General features: G+C 45.7%; 1 protein-coding gene across 4 annotated transcripts in view; it reads right to left on the bottom strand.

Moving 5' to 3' along the window:
- Nucleotides 1–19,458, bottom strand: part of Arid1b (AT-rich interaction domain 1B) — a 355,383-nt gene that overhangs the window by 87,247 nt on the left and 248,678 nt on the right. For all 4 annotated transcript variants that reach the window (XM_050135732.1, XM_050135733.1, XM_050135731.1 and 1 more), the window contains one exon: nucleotides 8,778–9,021. In XM_050135732.1, coding sequence (XP_049991689.1) covers nucleotides 8,778–9,021 — 244 coding nt within the window. The remainder of the gene's footprint in view (nucleotides 1–8,777; nucleotides 9,022–19,458) is intronic.

Below are 19,458 nucleotides of genomic sequence, written 5' to 3'. Positions count from 1 at the left end.
TTCTTCCCCTTGAACCCACTCTCTGCAGCGGGATGAGGACAGGTGCTGTGGGAGCCAGGTACTCTCTGCTTTAATCCAAGTTGTGTCGCTTCCACACCTCCTTGCGACACTCCTGCGTGGGTTCCCACACTTGGTGACAACTCTGCTTGTGAACATGAGCAGCTATGACAATGCCATGCAGCCTGGGCTTGCCCTCAGCCACCGTACACCTGACAGCCCATACAGCACAGGAGAGGGAAGGCAGGCAGTGGGGGTGCTGCAGGCACAAGGGGCCATGTTCTAATATAATACTCACTCAACAGGCATGGTGACTACTGGATGAGTCAGGAGGGAGAGAACGCTGTACAGCTTGGGGGCACTAGAATCTGAGTAGGGAGACCAACAGATTAAAACACAGGACTGGAGGGACAAAATGGCTGCTCAAGGAAAGGCACTTGCCGTGCAAGTCTGGTGACCTGAGTTTGAGTTCTTGATCTGGATAAAGGTAGAGAAAAAGAACCGACTCTGCAAAGACCTCCACACATGGACCATGCATGTGCCCTTAGCTATATGTATCCACACAATAATAAATTACGAAAACCACAGTTTCTATTCTGTTAAGTATAGAATCAACTTCTGCTAAATACAGAATTTATGTGTTTTAACCAACTTTCTGAAAAATGTAAAAATTTATTGCATTTGTAACTACACTAATAGTTTATTTTTGTGATAAAATGTAAAACTTCTATACCCTTGACATAAAACTACACTGACTTAGTTTGTGGTATGTGTACGTGTGTGCGCATATGTGTTGGAGAACACCAGGGGCTGTTTTGTATTTTTCCACCTCATTATTTTAGACCAGGTCTCTCACTAGAGTTTGAGCACCCCGATTCGGCTAAGTTGACAGGCCAGTCAGCTCTAGGGTCCACTGGTCTTTGTCTCCTCAGTGTTAGAATTACAGACTGTGTGCCATCAAACTCAGTTTTTTACATGGGTTCTAGGGATCCAAACTCAGGTCTTCATGTTTATGGGACAAGCATCGGAACGAACTATTTCTTTCTGTTTGAGGCAGAGTCTCATGTAGTCTAGGCTGACCTTCAATTTGCAAAGGAGCTGAAGCTCAATCCAAAGGGCTGGGATTTCTAGTACAGACTACCATGCCTTGTTTACATGGTGCTGGAGAGTCTAGGGCAAACACAGCCAACTGAGCTGCAATCCCAGATCCAAAACTACTGTTAAAAGCCAAGTGAAAGTTCAGCATTGTACTGCTTTTGGAAACTCGAGCTACTGACTGAAATCTCCAAGACTCATGGGGTCTGCCTAACACCCTACAGCTCACACTTAAAGCTAGTAAAAAGTAACTGTTCTGATGTCTCAGTTCAGAGTGTGCCATATGCCTGGTGCCTCACTCAATGGCTTTTGAAGAGAAGGGAGACTTACAGTGAAACTCAGGGCAACGGGCAACTGAACCCTTCAACAGTGCAGCCTACCGCGGGGGCTTCTGGGTAGGCTAAGTCATCCAGCACAGGCTAAAGTGGTGGCAGCTGCGTGAAGAGCAGTGGTTGTGCTCTTGGGAACTCTATGAGTTGTGCCCAGGTTAGCAGGAGCCTCTGATACAGGGGACAATTTGAGGATGCATGATAAGACCAAAAGGACATGGAGAAGAAGATACACAGAACGAGCTGCAGCCGCATGCGTTTGCCATTAATGCTTACTTTAGGTGTTTGCTAGTTATTTATCAAGAGCGCTCTCAAAATAGCCCATCTCTTCTAAATAGCGGCAGCATATTACTTTCCTGTTGCCAAGGCAGAGATTTAGTCACTAGCTAATATTTCACCTCAAAATGCTAATGCATTTGAACAATCAGAACTAGGCAAGGGCCTTCACACATGAAGACCTGGCTTCTATCAACAAGCTCAGAACTAGGTTTTTACACAGAATGATCTATCACAGTTGAGACTCTTTCAAGAGGGGAAAAGAATGACCAAATGATAGGGGAAAACACCAAAGCACAGGAAGCTGGCTTCTTTTCTTGGACTCCCTTTTCTCCTTTCAGAACTGGCATTCTTAAATTTGGCCAACATCTATTGAGCGCCCCCTGCTGGCCATGTCCTGTGCTCCACCCTCGATGTACAGGGAAGCCTTCCCTCTCACAACAGCAACACCCAGAGGAAGTCAAAACCTGCACAGAAGAGGTCAGCAGCTACTTAGTAAAGAGGAGACTCTATCTGGGTCTTGGCGATGGATCGAAGGTGCACACTATATGCTATTCAGCTTTGGGCAGTACAGAAACAGGGAAATCTGTCCCATGACCTTTTCTAAAGAAGAAAACAGAGAGAGGAAAGGGGAGGGAAGTGAGGGGAGAGGAAGGAGAGAAGATAGACCAATACACTAAGAGCCGAGGTTTTAACGTGCTAAAAGGGATGCCTTCTCTCTCTCTCTCTCTCTCTCTCTCTCTCTCTCTCTCTCTCTCTCTCCTCTTTTTTTATTTTTGTTGGTGGAATGGACTCAAAGTAACAGTTATGAAGGTGGTGACTCTAGCACTAGCTGATTCTGGCACGAGACTGGAGCTGCAACCTATCGTAGATTCTGCACTGTGAGCTCATAACCTAGGTGTAGCATGACTTCTAATTGGTCTTAATAAATAAAACCTGGAGTCAGATAGGGGGTGAAAGTTGAGCGATCAGAGAAGCAGTGCAGCCAACCACTAAAGAGACCTGTTACCTCTATCGGACTCCTCAGACTGAAGGGGTGATCCTTTCTCTACAGATCCTCAGACTGCAATGATCTCCCGTCTCCTTCAGTTGTACGTTCTTCTCTCCGCCCAGCCACATCAGTCCTGTCTCCACCTCCCTGGTGCTGGAATTAAGGTGTGGGCCACCACCGCCTGGCTCTGTTTCTCTCTGGGACTGGATCAATCTCATGTAGCCCAGGGTGCCCTTGAATCCTGGGATTAAAGGTCTGGGCCACCACCTCCTGGACTCCTGGTTTAGCTCTGCACTCTGATCTTCAGGCAAGACCATGACACTTCTACCTGCTCACCCTCTAGTGGTCTCCCACTGCAGTTAAAACTGCACATCCCAATCTTACAACAGTTTCCCATATCCATTGGAGGATACACTCCAAAAGCTTGAGCAGATGCTCTAGACCACACAAGACGTTGAGCCTTATACATTGGTATTTTTCCTATATATAGTTTGACATAGTTTTCTCTTTAGTAGGCATAGTAGAGATTAACTATAAAAATGAAGCAAAATAATTATAATATGCAGGTCTTCTTCTGTGAGGCAGGACCTGTCAATCAAACTCTCTAGCCAGCTTGCTCTGAGGCTCCCTGTACCTGGGTTCTGGGGATCTGAACTCCAGTCCAAATGCCTGACTGCCGAGCTATTTCCTGGGATAACCACACTTACTTATGTACTTCATATCTGTCTTACTTCATGACAACAGGGACCTCCATATGCAGGTTCAGTGCATTTCCCTGAGTTTCTAAAAAAGTCCAGTCTACTTTGGGGAACAAATGAACCAAGGAGGTGCCACAGGACGCAAGGACCTGAGCAGTTGGGCTGACCAGGCTGTCACAGGCTACACCTGATGAGGAAGCAGCGGAAGTGCAACCTGAACCTCCTGTGCAGCAAGCAGCAAGCAGCGCTGCCTCCTCAGTGAGGCCACACTCCTAGCTTTCTGCTGTGCACAGCTAGAGCAGTTTCCATGTACAAACCCTAATGTCACTTTCTGTTTGGAAGGGAAAGTGTCAACACTAACAATCCCTGGTTATACCATTTATAAACATGCAGATGCGGATTATTAAAGATTAATGCATTTCAGGATCGGTGTCGGCATTGCGTTTGTCTCGTGCCGCAGTCAATGCTGCTCTCCATTAGTCAATGACAACCTCCATCATCCTGCTATGGGAGAGAAATCAAAGGAGCAAGCATGTGAATGAGACTAAGTGATGAAATTGATTAGTACCAGACCGAACGGCTATAATCAATCAGCACATCACAATACTCCTGGGTCGGGATTATCAGAAGATGGGGAGAGAGACCTAGCATCCCTTCCACATCAACGACTTACTCCATTTTAGAAGAACATTCAGACAGAAGAGTTTACGAACACCTTGACTCTAAACTATTCATTTAGACACTGGTTCCTAAAATGTAGCAAAATGGATTTTGAAACTGTCTTCTAGGCTTCAATTAGGTCATACAGCTTTGTACCCCTCTAGTCCTGAGTCCTCAGCAGGTCAATGGCAAGGGTGTTTCCAGAGGCTGTGTGCAGCTGTGAAGGCATGCACCCCTGACAGTCCACTGTGCCCCAGAAATGAACAAGGAGTCTAACTCACTTCAGCTGACTCACTTCAGCAGACAATGCAGTGAAGAACACACAGACAGGTACCAGAGGTGAGGGATGAGGGAGGCAGGGGCTCAGGTATGGGGGGATAAAAAGTCGGGAGGGAATGACATTGGAGACATTCCCAGTGTCCTCACAGTCCCTGAACATGGATGGAGGGGGAGAGAGACCTAACTTCAAAGGGGTTAGAGGAACTGAAGACCGGCATCTTTGGAAAGCAGAAGCCACACTCATCTTCCAGCCAGGAGATTGCCAGGCCGGTGGTAGTCGCAGGTGCCAGAGGGCAAGGCTGGTGTGTGCATGTGTGTGTGTGTGTGTGTGTGTGTGTGTGTGTGTGTGTGTGTGTGTGAGTGTGATCACCAGTACAGAGCCCTTTCTAATGGGGCGAACCTCGGTATGAACTGTTACATGTTACAGTCTGCTAAGGGGAGGCTGAATGTCACACTTGCCCTACCCAAGCTCTCCAGGGCTGCACACCACCTCTCAAAACCAAATCTGTTTCTGCTTCTCTCGCTGTTGCTAAGCATCATTTGGAAAAGATGGGAAATTACTGCTTTGTTTAACACGCAAATATTTTACATTGTAAGGGGGAAAAACCCTGGCTAAGTTCTCTCAGTCTGTAGAAATGCTGAATTGATGTTTTCTGTGTTGCCACAGATTAGAAACATGGATATATCAATGGCACTTTGTGTTTAATTTTTTTTTCTTTTGCTTGCTCAGTTTGCCAATAAGCAGCATGCATTCCCCTTGGAACAAGCTGTCACAGAATTTCTACCTTCAGAGAAGCCAAAAAGGATCATGTGCTAGATGCTGGGACATGAGCTAGCAGGTAGGAGGCTAGTGCAGACACAGAACGGTGCTGCTGTTCCTGCAAGGCCACATATAGCCTCATACTTGCAATCCTGAAAGAAAACTGGCCCAGAAACATTTACATACAGAAATAAACCCGTGTTTATTTACTTAGTTCTATTAAATATAAATTAAAATGTGGATAATGTGTTTCCGCATAATGGGCTTGGCTTGAGCCTTGAAAGACTTAATCTATGGAGAAAGGACTGGTTTGCCCCTCTGCTGTGCACCTTACAGACATTCATCTCGTCAAACATCAGGAGTGGTTATTTGCTCTCAGGGGATACCTGCTCACCCTGGCCATGACTACTCCACGCTGCCATCCATCCTTCTCTTCCTGGCTTTAGCATCCTTTCTAATGTTTGACCAGAATGTCTTCTTTGTGTTTGCAGCTCTAGAAGCCACTTGGTATCCTGTTGAGGAGGGGCTGGTGTTTTAAATATCACAGAGCAGCCCAGCAACTTGTATCCCCCGTGCCACTATCCTTTTTAAAACATGGGCATTTGTTGTCTGAGGGCCAGCTAGATGAACAATTCACCCTGCAGGAGCTGAAATGACAGAGCTCAGTTCAGGAATCAGGTCAAACTCTAAGGAAAAGGAGTTCCCAGAGCACAGAGCATCTCTGGCCAAGCTTCCTTTGCAAGCTCTATCCTGGCAAGCTTTTTTGCAAAGGACAGAAACTAGAGCCCATTGCCAGGCATAGGGGTGTCACCTCCTGGGAAGGGGACAGGTGTGCAGGAGCTGTGTGTGTGTATGCACGCACATGCGTGTTTGCACACACACCAGCTGCAGAGTGAAGGGGGCTTACTGAAAAGGAAAGAAAGTACAGAAGGGAGGGGCAGAGGGTAGCACTTAAAAGATTTGAGTCAAGGTCCCTCCTCACTAGATTCTTATCTCAAGCTCTCTGGACTCTTGCTTGACCTCATCTGGACAGCTGGCAGTCAGAGAGGAAGGTGAGCAAGCAACCTCCATCAGCAAAACATACAGCAATGCTTATACAATCAGAAAAACAAACAAACACAAAAACAAAAAAGAAAGCAAAAATGGGTAGGAGGGATTTGGCCTTTGTATTTGGTAAAACGCTGTTTTGCTCTTATGGCTAGGATATGCCTCTGATTTATCTTCCTACAGTAAAAACCAACACCACACAAGAAAGGCCAGAAAGCCATGCCCCTTTTGTGAGGCACTCATGTGAATACCTAACTTTGTAGTTTTCTGTCCTAGCCCATTCCCATCCGTGGCCATCTGCAGTCAGATGAGAGCGACTTAACTCTACCCACAGAGGACCGTGGGCAGGACACCCTGAAGTTCACACCCCTAGAAACCCATGAACAAAAGCAGAGAAGAGGGGTAAACACTGCAAACGCTGAAGCTGCACAACAGCAGTGTCTCCCAGGCCACGACGGCACCTGCCCGCCACCTGCCCTTGCACAGCCACTGGTCTCCCCATCTTCAACCTTGGCTGCACTTACAGAACAAGCAGACGGCTGACAAAAGCCTCTGTGTTAAACGGAAGTTGCAAAGGGCGGGCTGATCTACATTTGTGCTTTGTTAGTAATCTGGGAAGGGGCTCAGGAGGCAAGGCCAGCAAAATCAACAGACGGGAGGGTCAGCCACAAGCAGAGCACTGACGGGTGCTGACTCAGCGTGGGCAGAGCTGGGGGACCAGGTCCTGTATTTGTGCATTCAAAGGCCTTTCTTCATGAACCCCCGTGAGGAACTCCTGAGCTGTAACATGAGAAACTGCACACTAAACGTGACCAAATCTGTCATTAGAAGACATTTATGGCAACACTTCAGAATTAATTACAGCCTAAGCAAAATGAAACACACGTCTCCTACCAACACCACACACCGAATATCTGTCCTGTAACTGTATTGTCCCGCAGTCCCAGGAATCTGTGTGGTAACCAAATGAGACCTGCTGTGCCACAGGTGGAGAAACTGGGCCAGAGGCACTCAGTAGCTTGCTCAGGTTACTCAGCTAAGAAGCGGCTGGAAGAGGAGGTGAGATCACTATTTTACTGGGGAGAGCTTGACAAATGCTAAATTTGTTCACCAGATGTTCTAGGCGGTTATTCTGCTTAGAAGAACCCCAAGAAGTGTGTGTGTGTCACACTTTACACAACCAATACAGCACTCTGTGTCTTTGCAGGAGGCAGATCATTGGGAAGTGACTTAGAAAGGAGAATACAGTGAAATGCTTTAGCCAAATGGACCCAAACTTCAACGGTATCGCCTAATATGTTATGGCAGAATCATAAAAACGTAACATTTAATTTCAACAGAGGCAAGCTAAAACACACCCCACAGAGTGTGGCCGAGGAAACCGTGTTTTCTGATTTGCTAGGAGACCTGCCTGGTTTTAAGGGCTGTTGTGTGTGGCTATTAACAGTCCCTCGGCATGGATGAAATATTATCGCTATCCTAAGTAGGATACGTGTCCATAAAAAATATAGTAAATCAAAATAATAACATAAACTCTAAAAATGTAATAAATAAAATTCTTTTAAAAAGTGATAAAATATATAGAGAATACTTGAGGCAGGGAGAGGAAATGGTGCTGGGATAAGGAACAAGCAGGCAGGTGGATGTGGTTAGCCCCAGCACACCAGTTCTTAGATTACATTCACTTCATAATCACACTGCATAAATAACACATTGCCTGTTATACATAATATTCTACGTATAACTAGTATTATTTATAAATGTTATACAATACACATCTTCAAAACATGAAAGGAATAAAATAGTAAAATTATCACCTATGATTATGGGGAGAATATGATAAATTATTAAGAAGTTTATTAGCTGTTGAGTTATCATTTTAATAGGTTAATGGAAGGTGCTCTCTGGAAACTACCTGTATCATGTTAGCAAAAGTTAGCTGGTACAATACCAGAAAGATGAATGTGGTTAAAGTAAGAACCCCCAGAGAACACAGACACACACATACGCATACACAAGATACAGATGTCACTTGAACACAGGAGTTAGCGAGAACATGCACTCTATCAGAAAGAGGGTGTGAGCTTGTATCAGCATGGCACTTTGGACGGTAGTTGGCACCAACCGTGTGACTGTGATCAGACATAGATGAACATCAACTCTGAAAACACTCTAGAGAAGAACTGCCACCTTATAGCCATCCAACAGAACCAGACACGTGGTCACCACCAGCCAGCAGTCTCCCCCAGGACACTACTGATGGAGGCTCTTCACTGTAGAGCCATTGTAAGGCAGCTGACAGTGAAGGTTTAGTCTATGGCAAGCTGAACATTTGAAGGCAGTTGTAGTCTTCAGCCATCTCACTCCGAACGTCCCATCGACTCATCAGAAGGTATTTGGTCATTTATTATTAATTTGTTGAGATTCTTTAGAAACTGGGACTCTGGTATGTGTGGTGAGAAATGCAGTTATATCGCTATTGTGTAATCAATCATATCTGTGTCATAAAGGATGGAAACAGAGTGACTAGGAAGGCAAAGAGTGAGAGATGCTGCTGAGGCCAGACCTGGCTTCACACCGGGAGGTGGGAGGGGATGACAGATGGACATAGGATGGGGACAGCAGATGATTAAGGATGACAGTACCTGGAATACTTGCAGGGGAAATCGGACCAGACCGAGATTGGTTGCTTCCCACAGGAGAGCCAACAGGAGAAGGTGATGGCCCCCCAGGGATGCTGGAGAGATGGGGGGATGCGTGTGGGGAGAAAGGAGACTGAGCCGGGTTGCTCTGATCCCCCTGGCTGCTTGTGGAGCCGGACGCACTGACTGCTGAGCTCAGAGTTGCTTCCGTTCCCGTGGGGAGGTCATCGATGGAGCCAGACAGGTCCTGAGGAAAAAAGAACAGGCAAGTGTTCATATACTTGGAACACTAAGCACACAAAGCACAATTTGAAAGCAACAGTGCCACTCCTTCAGAGACAGTGTGAGTGGGCCAGACCAACATGTGGAGTGGGCACTTCTCACTAGACTCCAGTGAACTCACACAGAAGGCCTGGCAGCACATAAAAGATGAGGCAAGCTGCATCTCACGCACAAGCTAACCTTGAAGGTTCCCCTTCTGCCACCAGTGCCCAGCTGTGGACCTATTCAAAATGCTTGATCAGGAAGTCCTCTGTAGAGCAAGCTACCACAGGAATGAAGACTTCAATAAACTGAGCAGCTATAGGCTTGGGGCAACCTTCCCATGGAAATTAAAGCTGGAATGCTGCAGCCTAATAATGGTCAAATTCTAACTGAACTTTGTGGTGAGAAATTCTCCCATTTTTAAGCATTATAATGAAATAGTGGCATTTGCATTTTAATATATTATGGAAATACAATTCTATTGACATTATATGGTCAGAAATGAGTTCAAATGTTACACAACATGCCTTCTGGAGCGACAGAGCTCGAGACTGACCCAGCACGATGCTTGGGTCAGAAGAAATGCAGCTCCCAAGGCAGCAGAGGAACCCAGGACTAGACCGTAGGCCCTGGACACTGAGCTGTGCCAGGAACTCCCCTTTTAGGATGACGCTATCACAGCTAAAAATGCACATACACCACAGCTGATCCGCCCCAGAAAAATGTGGCGTGCATATTTAGAAAGTCTTACAACAAGAACAACATTGGTTTAAGTAAAACAAAAAGTAACCTTATCAAGTCAAATAGTTCTGCTTATAAAGAACAACACGGTGACTGAAAAGATCTAACCTTTGGGAAAGGCTTCATCAAATCTCTCAAGTAAGATGAGGCAAATTGAATCAGATTGCTTGGAATTCAAAGATAAAACAAACATTTTTGCTCTAGGCGTATGGCATACGTGATTTTGCACACACTCAGCTGGTAAAACTTCCTATTTAAACTTGATTACTGATGGACTCAGTGATAGTCCCACTTAGATCTTATAAATTAGATATTGCTTTGACAAAGCCAGGTAGGGCTAGAGGAAAGTTAGTAATCTAGTAACATGCCACACACAACTCAAGGAAACCACCCTCTGGCAATCAACACAATCAGCAAGGTTCCACGAACAAACTTAGAATGGGATCACTTTCCCTCTACCCCAGGCTTCCCGCTCACTGATCACTGCACCCACTCTGAGAACTGGGTGGGTGTGGATCTGGTGGAAAGGACAAGGTATCCTGGGCTGAGCTTTTTCAGTGTTTGCCTACCAGGCATTTCCGTCCTAATACATGTAACCAACTTAAGAACTTGCAAAGCCACCACAGTGACCTGTGGGTTAAAGGTGAGCTGTACTTATGCTCTAACCACGAGCTACCCACATGGCTAACTGCAAACATGCTGTGCATGTGTGTGCACACACAGAAGTCAAAACAACAATAAAAACCTCAACACCAGTATTGGTTAACATACTGGAAAAATATGAAATTCAAATGGTGGCCTCTGTGTATTTCCTTAAAACAACACACACACACACACACACACACACACGAGTCAAAACAACAATAAAAACCCCAACAGCAGTATTTGTTAACATATTGGAAATATATGAAATTCAAATGGTGGTCTCCGTGTATTTCCTTAAAACAACACACACCCAGCCCTTAGCCCTGCCTATGAATGCTGTGGCAATGATTGAGCAAAGCAACTGGGACAGACCATGTGACTGAGGATGTTTGCCATCTAACTCCTGATGCAAAGGTGCAGGGCAGGGCTTAGGTGGCTCACACAGACCTCACTGCAGGCCATAGTTCATGCAGACTTTACAGAAATAGTTCACAACCTCCAGAAAGTATTAACTGAGAGGTGTAGGTTTATGCTGGGAATGAATAATCTCAGCACTGAAGGAAGAAACAAATACAGCAGAGGAAACTGTGCAAAACCATTTGTTTTGCAAAAAGGATCGCCCAGAATGAGGGCCTGGCAAAAACACAAGGCTTTTGGGTTTTCTCCCATTTGACAGGGGTGGTAATGGTATCTCATCCCCTTAGACCAAGCTCAACTTCACAACTTCAAAGGGAAGGTGGGGCTTGTCTCACTAACTAGCTTTGATAAGAAAACAACAAAAACAGAAGACAAAGCATTTCCCATAGTTTACTAGTTTTCTCTTAAAAACAAAACAAAAACCAAAAAACAACTAAAACAAACCCTCTTCTGGGACTAGGAGGACTTAGCAGGTGGGGTGCTTGTGAGTGAGCATGGCCACACAGTGGAGGAGCGCGGGAAATCCTGCACGTGGCCACTGATAGCCACAAGCCAGTGCGTCAGGTACATCTGAGCCAGGTGCTTCCCGATATTAGCAAGAAGAGGGTGGTGAGGGACCTTACATCCCACACCTCTCAAGATAATTTGATAAATAGCTAGATAATCATTTCTACTTCACGTCAAACAGAGTTAAACAGGCACAATGTAAATTCAGCGTTCAATTGTAGTTAAATAATTTTATGCAAATCTTCCTTCATAAAAACAGGAATGTTACTCATAAATTTTTGTAATTCTCTGCATGACCTACAAATTTCTTCCCCATCCTCCCTTAAAATTCCACATTATTGCTGAAACAGGCGGCGAGGACGGTTGTCAGGAGAGCTCCATTCAAATTGCAGAGGCATTGAAAACATTTCTGTTATTCAACAGGCTGATCAAGGAAGCACCAAGAGGAAAATATAAAACTGGTGGCTTCCTTCGTGTTCACATGTCATCAGAATTTCAGCGCTGACTAGACCTTGGCGCAACAGAAGAGCAATAAAAAGATATAATTTTTATATTACTGCTATACCCTCTCGGAACTTTTCTATGTAAATGATACAGAAGACTCCCGCCCTGCAGATCCTTACCATATCCATATGCAGAGCTATCTTAAAGCCCACTAATGAAGGAAGTTCAGCCTGGTTTAAGCATACAGCCTCATTAACACAGAAGCCCGCCACTAACACTCCCCTAGAGTACACTTAGTCAGCAGGGTACCAGCTCCTTCTCCTGTAAGTACTACTGGAACCATGATGCCTGCATCTCCTCACAGCTCAGACACCTTCCAGCTGGAGTGCTTCCATTCATCTTGCTGGAGAGCTGGCAGGTCAGGTCTGGGGACTATAGCCAGGGCTCTTTGGGGGTTGTAGGCATTACCCCATAGCACTCCTTCCGGCCTGTCTCCTGATGGAGGGATGGGTAAGGCGATGGTTTATTGGGCTCTCGCCTAGCAAAGTTACTACTGTGCCATCATAGTTTGCTGTGGTGAGATCATGCTATCACATTGGGTGTTCTCTGTTTGACACCCACCCACAATACCAAATATTTTCAATGTAACAAAAATTAATGTGAGCTCACTATCAATGGTTCATTTATTTCTAAAAGTCCCTGTCTTGAACATCACAAAACCCGGCGACACTTTTACTTCTAAAACCATTTCAAGAAGGCCACTCCACAGACTTTACCACTTTAACCTCACCCCCCTCACCCACTTGATGGAGGAAGGTCATTGGCTAATAAAGAAACTGGCTTGACCCATTTTATTGGTTAGAACATAGGTGGGTGGAGTAAACAGAATAGGATGCTGGGAGAAAGAGGAAGTGAGGTCAGACTCTGCTCAGCTCTCCCGGGTAGACTGGACAGCTCTGCTCTCTGGAGCAGAGACACCATGCTCAGCTCTCCCGGGTAAACTCGACAGCTCTGCTCTTTGGAGCAGAGATGCCAAGCTCTGCTCTCCCGGGCAGATGCACGCAATGAAGCTCCTCCGACCCAGGATGGACATAGGCTAGAATCTTCCCGGTAAGCACATCTTGGGGTGCTTACATAGATGATTAGAAATGGGCTAAATTAATATGTGAGAATTAGCCTATAAGAGGCTAGATAGATATAATGGGCAAGCAGTGTTTAAATGAATACAATTTGTGTGTTGTTATTTCTGGGCATAAGCTAGCAGGCAGCTGGGGTGCTGGGGACGCAGCCCCGCCGCTCCTATTTCAACACCCACTATGTCCAAATAAAAAAATCTCGAATTAACTCAAGGGACTGGGCAAAGAAGGAATACTACAGAGAGTGACAGGAGTCTTAGCCGACTTTTACAAGAGGAACAATTATGAATTAACACAGCAACACAATGTTCCTAATTCCTCGTGTACACAGGTCCAGGAAGGGTCACAGAAGGGAAGCACTGTAATGGTCTGTTCTGTCCCTTTAAGAGACAAGCCAACCCCCCCTTCTGCAGATGCAAGCTGATCTTCAGCTTCCAGCCTGAGTCCCCCCCCCGCCCCTCTCTCTCTCTTAAAGAATCAGCTTCTGTCTCTCCCTTCTCCCCATTTCTTCCCTTTTCTTTTCTCTCTCTCTCTCTCTCTCTCTCTCTCTCTCTCTCTCNTCTCTCTCTCTCTCTCTCTCTCTCTCTCTCTCTCTCTCTCTCTCTCTCTCTCTCTCTCTCTCTCTCTCTCCTCTTCCTCCTTCTCCCCTTCTCTTCTATAACCCACTAAATTAATATCCAGCTTCACTCTGCATGGCGTGCCTACCCATCCCGGTCTCTCAGTTGCCACGTAGCTTCCTGCCTGGGAACCGGCTGCCTTCGAGGCCTGCCGTGGTCTCAGGACCCACTGCCCACAGCAGCTCAGGGACCTGTGGAGTGGTCTCATGGTCTGTTGCCCACAGCATTTTACTTAAACCATTACAAGCACATGGAAAACTCCATGAAGATGGTATGCAGGAACTACTTTGAAAGACCTACATGCAAACAGAAACCAAGGAGCACAGGGTATGAGTTCTCTAATGTCTAGACATTGCACAGGAGCCTCCCTGAAAACACGCTGATCTTTATGAGTCACTACTGCAAAGCATCTTTGATCTGATGGTGTGGTGTTCAATTTAGCACGTTGGCCCAGGGTAAGTTCAGTCAGTATTGGCACTGTGACACCGATTCGGAGAACTGGGAATAAGCTAGGAAACTGTACTCCCCTGCTTAATTAAGTAAGTGGGTTTTTAAAAAGCAAATGAACTTCCAAACACTCCAAGCCACAGCTCTCAGTACAATTAGCTGCTGGTGGAGATCAGCCCTGATGGTGAGCTGCCCACACTGCACACATCTGGGCATCCCTTGCTCTGGCACACCCATGAGAAAAGGGGATGAACAGAGTTAGGAATGGAGAAGACACTTCAATCAATGTGGCAGGCACAGGCCTCATTTCAGGGTTTTAATAGGACACAGCTAATGATTCTCACTGTGACTTCCCTGAGGCTTATGGCATGGGTTAAAATTCTCAGTGATGTTCAGAAGCAGGAAGACCTTGCTACACACACGCACGCACAGTCTCACAACAGACACATATAGAGAAAAGACACCCCCCCCCTCTCACACATAAACAGACATGCAGACACACACACACACACACACACACATCAAACACAACCTTCAACTAGACCCTAACTTTAAGGGCACTGGCTCTTATGCCAGGTATGGGGCAAAGACAGGAGGTACTGAAATGTTCAAGAGCAAATTAAACTGAGTTTATAAGCATTTCCGCTGTAAACACTACACGGCATAATCTAGCACATGCAAACAGTTAGAAATATTTACCACAAAAGTTCTCCTGAAAGCTACGCACCCAGCTATTACATTTTATGAATAAATATTTGGCCCGAGCCCCAAGCAGCACCCCAGGGTCAAGGAATTAGACTCCTTAGCTTCTTAGCCCCCTTGAAACGCACCAGAAGTAACTTCACACCCTCCCAGCTGATTCTGGTACTATAACTTCCAGCATTTGAAATAAATGTACCTTGAAGTTGATATTAAAATCAAGCTAATAATTTGACACAGCAATAGAAAACCTCTCAGTGACTTAGATTCCCACGACTTTCCTAGGTTCTTAGCACAAACCCGCATCACAAGCTGTCTACTCAAGGCCCTGCTGCTCGTTTGTCTCGATGGCAAATGAGGTTTTTAAAAGCTTAGAGTTCTGGTCTCAACATGAAGTGTGAAATACCTCAGGAAGACAGGCAAGAGAGCAAATCCAATGCACCAATCTGAGGCCTTAAAACCATTCTCCTTCCAACTTACAAGTCTTAATTTTTCTTTTAACATGTTCAAATATGTATCTCTTCATCCTGTGGGACAACATATACAACGTACAGCCAACTGAGTGTGAGAAAATACTCACATAGATTTGAAAATCACAGACTCCAGGATGGCAAGAGCCCGCTGTCTCCACAGTGCTTTTTATATGGGTGCTGGGGATCTGAATACAGGTTCTTCTTCCCCAACACCAAGGGAAATACACGGAAAACGTGGGTCAGAATCCACACCCAGAAAGATAGCCAAGAGCTGCTCTTTGGGAAACAACTTGCCTCTGACTCATCCGCAGTTCTTTCTAGTCAAGCAATGACAGCACTGTGGGTAACTCTCACTTTTTGGGACGTTTCTAGGGTACTGACTACAGAGATACTGAACAAGAGCAGAATTCCGTCTGAAGTAACCAACACACGTATGAACAGCTGTCACTTCCTTAAAAATGACAGGAAAGTACAAAGTGGAGGTCTTGTTCTGGAAAGAAAGGGTATAGTAAAAGGGGGACAAGATAGGCTAATGGGGAGGGTTATGATTAAAGTATATTATATAGGTATAAAGACATGAAAGAATAAATAAAAGTTAAGAATCAGCACATAAAGCGATTACTAAATGTTTTGGGCTGCAAACTCTCTCTCTGATGTATGTGTGTGTGTGTTGTATGCACACACCTGTTTGTGTGCAGGTATATGTGAGATACAGTTGCATGCAGAGGCCTGTGGTCAGCAGCAGGTGTCCTTCTCCATTTCTCTCTATTTACTGAGATGGGAGCTCGCCAGTTGTCTAGAGGAGCTATCCATCAAGCCCCGCAAATACTGCTGTCTCCACAGTGCTTTTTATATGGGTGCTGGGGATCTGAATACAGGTTCTTCTGCTTGCCCAGCACATCACTAACTGAGCCATCTCCCCAGCCCAGGTGAACATTTCCTACAGACATGTTGCCACTGCAGGTCCATAGGGGCAGGAAACACACCATGAAAATGTGATGTGTAAAGGGGCTGTTTGTTCACTGCATGAACCTTTTCTCAGGGAGGGGTCACAAAAACACTCCCAGTTCTGAACTCCCCGAGTGGCTCTCTGCTCTTCCATGGCTAATAACAATCCCCAGATGTGTTGGCTACCAATAGCAACATACTGGCCCTTTTAACACAGCACACACAGTCTTGAATTAAGAGTCAACTTGGTAAAAGAGTTTATAACTTTGGTCATGTGAACTTTGGAATTATTAACCTGCACCTGGAAGTAACCCAAACCCTTTGTTAAAGTGTCTGGGAACAGCCTTGTAAACAGTCTTAAATGTTAGCAATGACTCAACCCTACTGCCATGATTTGGCACCTGGGACACTGCAGAGTATATTGTTTGATGAGCTCTCACATACTCTTCACCAAGCCCTCATCCACAGACAAGGCCTTCAATCAAGGCCTACGCCAGCACTTAAAGACCAATTGCTGCCCTTTATCTACTGCGAGAGTGGTACAGATACGGAATACAGGCTCTGAAAACAAAGCTGGGCCTTAAACAACAATATGGCAGAGCTGGGCATATGCTATACCTAAGGCTGTAGTTGTGCAGTAGGAAGGAGAACTCAAGAGGACAGCGTGCACACATGGATCCTTTCAGACTTCAGGGGGCAGGTCCTTTGTGGACTTACAGACTAAAACTCCTATCACCAAGGTTCAACAGGGAGAGACAAGCCGATAAATTTTGACAAAAAGCATCAAGTTCTCTGGAGGGAGAAGGTGGTATCTGCCGTGGCAAACACAATGGCCTGTGACCCTAAGCGACATTTCTTGGGGGCCATTGTGATGAGGCAGGCAGGTAAGTTCTAGAGGGAGGGTGGTCCACTGGCAGGGTAGAAAGGTAGCTGCTGAGCGTAGGAGAGTCAGGCGGAAAGCAGGAGATCTCTGGTGTACATGACTGAGGAGGGTGTAGCCTAAGCATGTGTGCTCACTGGGAGTGGTGGTGGTGGGGAGCTGGCCAGAAAGGGGCAGCTGGAGAATGACACTCAGGCTCTGCTGTTCTAAAGATAGAAACTTCCTTCTCCCTGATGATTTCAGGAGCTAGGAAGCCAAGAGAAGCACAGCAAGTGTTTTTGTTTGTTTGCTTGTTTGTTTTTTTTTTAAATGTACATATTCTTAAAAGATAGAAAAGGATAGAATGGGGGCGCCAAATATATTTTAAGAACTAAAGATCAAAACTCCAGGTAGCGTTTAAGAACAAATTTGCATTTTTTCCCAAATCAACATATCTTAAAAACAGGCAGAATTAAACAGATATGCAAACAATGGGGAAGTGAGGGCCGAAGCGATAGCAGCTCCGGTAAAAGCCTGTGCTCTCCAGACTGCGGTCATTTCACGAGTGCACGCAGCTCTAAGAATTAACGCACACAATGAGTCCACCGTCTCAAAGCACCAGGCAGTCAGTATTCTACAGCCAGCTATGAGTAACACACACCTTTAACATTTTCTATTCCACTCTACAACCCCTGGGGAATCTGGGGTCACCTGCTTCTAACAGGGAGGCACCCACTGAAGCAGAGGAAGGCTCTGGAATATGGTGTGGTGTTTTAAAAAAATATCACACCAGGTATGAACCTATAAATATTAATGACCCATGTGTTCTGAGAGGAAATTGACAAACTAACAAGGTCTGTAAATATGTAAGATTTAGACTCTCGTCTCCTGATTCCTGTTTTTATCACTGAAAACATACTATAAATTTTTAGGGCAGAAAAGCCATCAATACCACCTTCTGCATCTCTCAAGGTGCAAAACGTCACTGTTTATCTTAGAAGTTCAATGCTAAGCATGCAAAACCCCCTAAAAATAACACTTAAAAACAAAAAGGCATGAACCCTCAGGAGACATTTATTTCTTCGACAGCGTAGCAGGGAAATTCTTTAAAACAGCAAGATCCGTAGAAACTGCAAATAAATTAGCAACTTAAGAAAACAATGACTGAGAAACTTACAACTCAGAACTATAGCGAGTCCATGTGGAATACGAAGTTTGTCAGTAGAAAAACACTAAAACTCGGCTGTCTGGGTATTTTTGCTATTAACTTGAACCACACGGATGCATGTCTGCTTTATGGCCTTCCCTGGACTTTAAAAGCCTGTTTGTTTTTAAAGTAATTTGGACTACACAAGCTACACCAGTGTGGGGGATGGGGAGAGGCCTGCACACCCTAACCACCCTCCCACAACCAATACTGGGGGGCTTCCTGCACACGCTGACTATACCTTCCATAGCCAGTATTGGGGGGCTTCCTGCACACGCTGACCATACCTTCCATAGCCAGTATTGGGGGGCTTCCTGCACACGCTGACCATGCCTCTGTGTGCTTTACGCCTGTGCACAAGCCACCGCTCCAACAATGATGCTGCTGCCACACCAACAGAACTGCAGACGCAGCTCATTCTGTTCCAGTCTTCTCTCTACTCCAAGGTCCCATCCAGGGAAGCCCTTGTACCTGGACAGCTTCTGAGTCTTTCTGTGAGTTCCATGTCTCATTGGGTATTTTGTGAAATGCTCTTAATTTACCACGGTTTGGTGTTTCCTCATGATGTGCCCAGAGTTGCTGATTTTGGGTAGGAATACAACAGAAGAAACGCACCTCTCACATCCTATCTCAACAGGAAGTTCGTCAACTGGAAGAGACTTCCAGGACTCTCTAAGGTTAAGTGGCCATTGCTCTGTTCTACTTTATGTATGGGGGCAATCAGCAGGTCCAGTCCACACACAAGGAAGGAGGTGGAACTCCAGCTCTGAGGACCACCATGAGGCTATGGCATCTGTGGTCACTGCAAAGGGGCAAACACTTGGAGGGATGATTCTGACGCTATGCAAGTTTTCTTTCTCCTTCAGGCTTTGTTCGTTTTCAAGTCTGTCTGTGGATTTTTGCCTGAAGCAGCTATCATCACAGTGCTGTTACTTGGGTGATGTGTGTGCAGATGTGGAGGCTTGTTGACTTCAGTGCCATTCTTGGCTGTGAGAGCACACTGACTGGGATGGACGGGCTGGCCAGGGAACTCCAGGGTCCTCCTGGGTCTGATCTTCAGTCCTGGATTACAGGCACTGCAATTGGCTTTTGCATGGTGCTAGAGATATGGACTCAGGTCCACATGGCTGTGCAGCAAGTCATCTCCCCAGGCCTGCTACTCTGGAGAATGTAAGGAAAGACTGCCTTTTCTCCATTCACTATTACATGGCCAAGACAATCACTTCTCACGCACCTGATGTGGGATGGGACTTCCTTTATATGGCAATCAGGGTGACGTT

Source organism: Alexandromys fortis, unplaced genomic scaffold, assembly GCF_014885135.2.
Source record: "Alexandromys fortis isolate MF-2015 unplaced genomic scaffold, M_Fortis_MF-2015_v1.1 scaffold_23, whole genome shotgun sequence".
In the NCBI taxonomy this organism is placed as follows: domain Eukaryota; kingdom Metazoa; phylum Chordata; class Mammalia; order Rodentia; family Cricetidae; genus Alexandromys; species Alexandromys fortis.
This window is presented reverse-complemented; position numbering and strand designations above follow the sequence as displayed.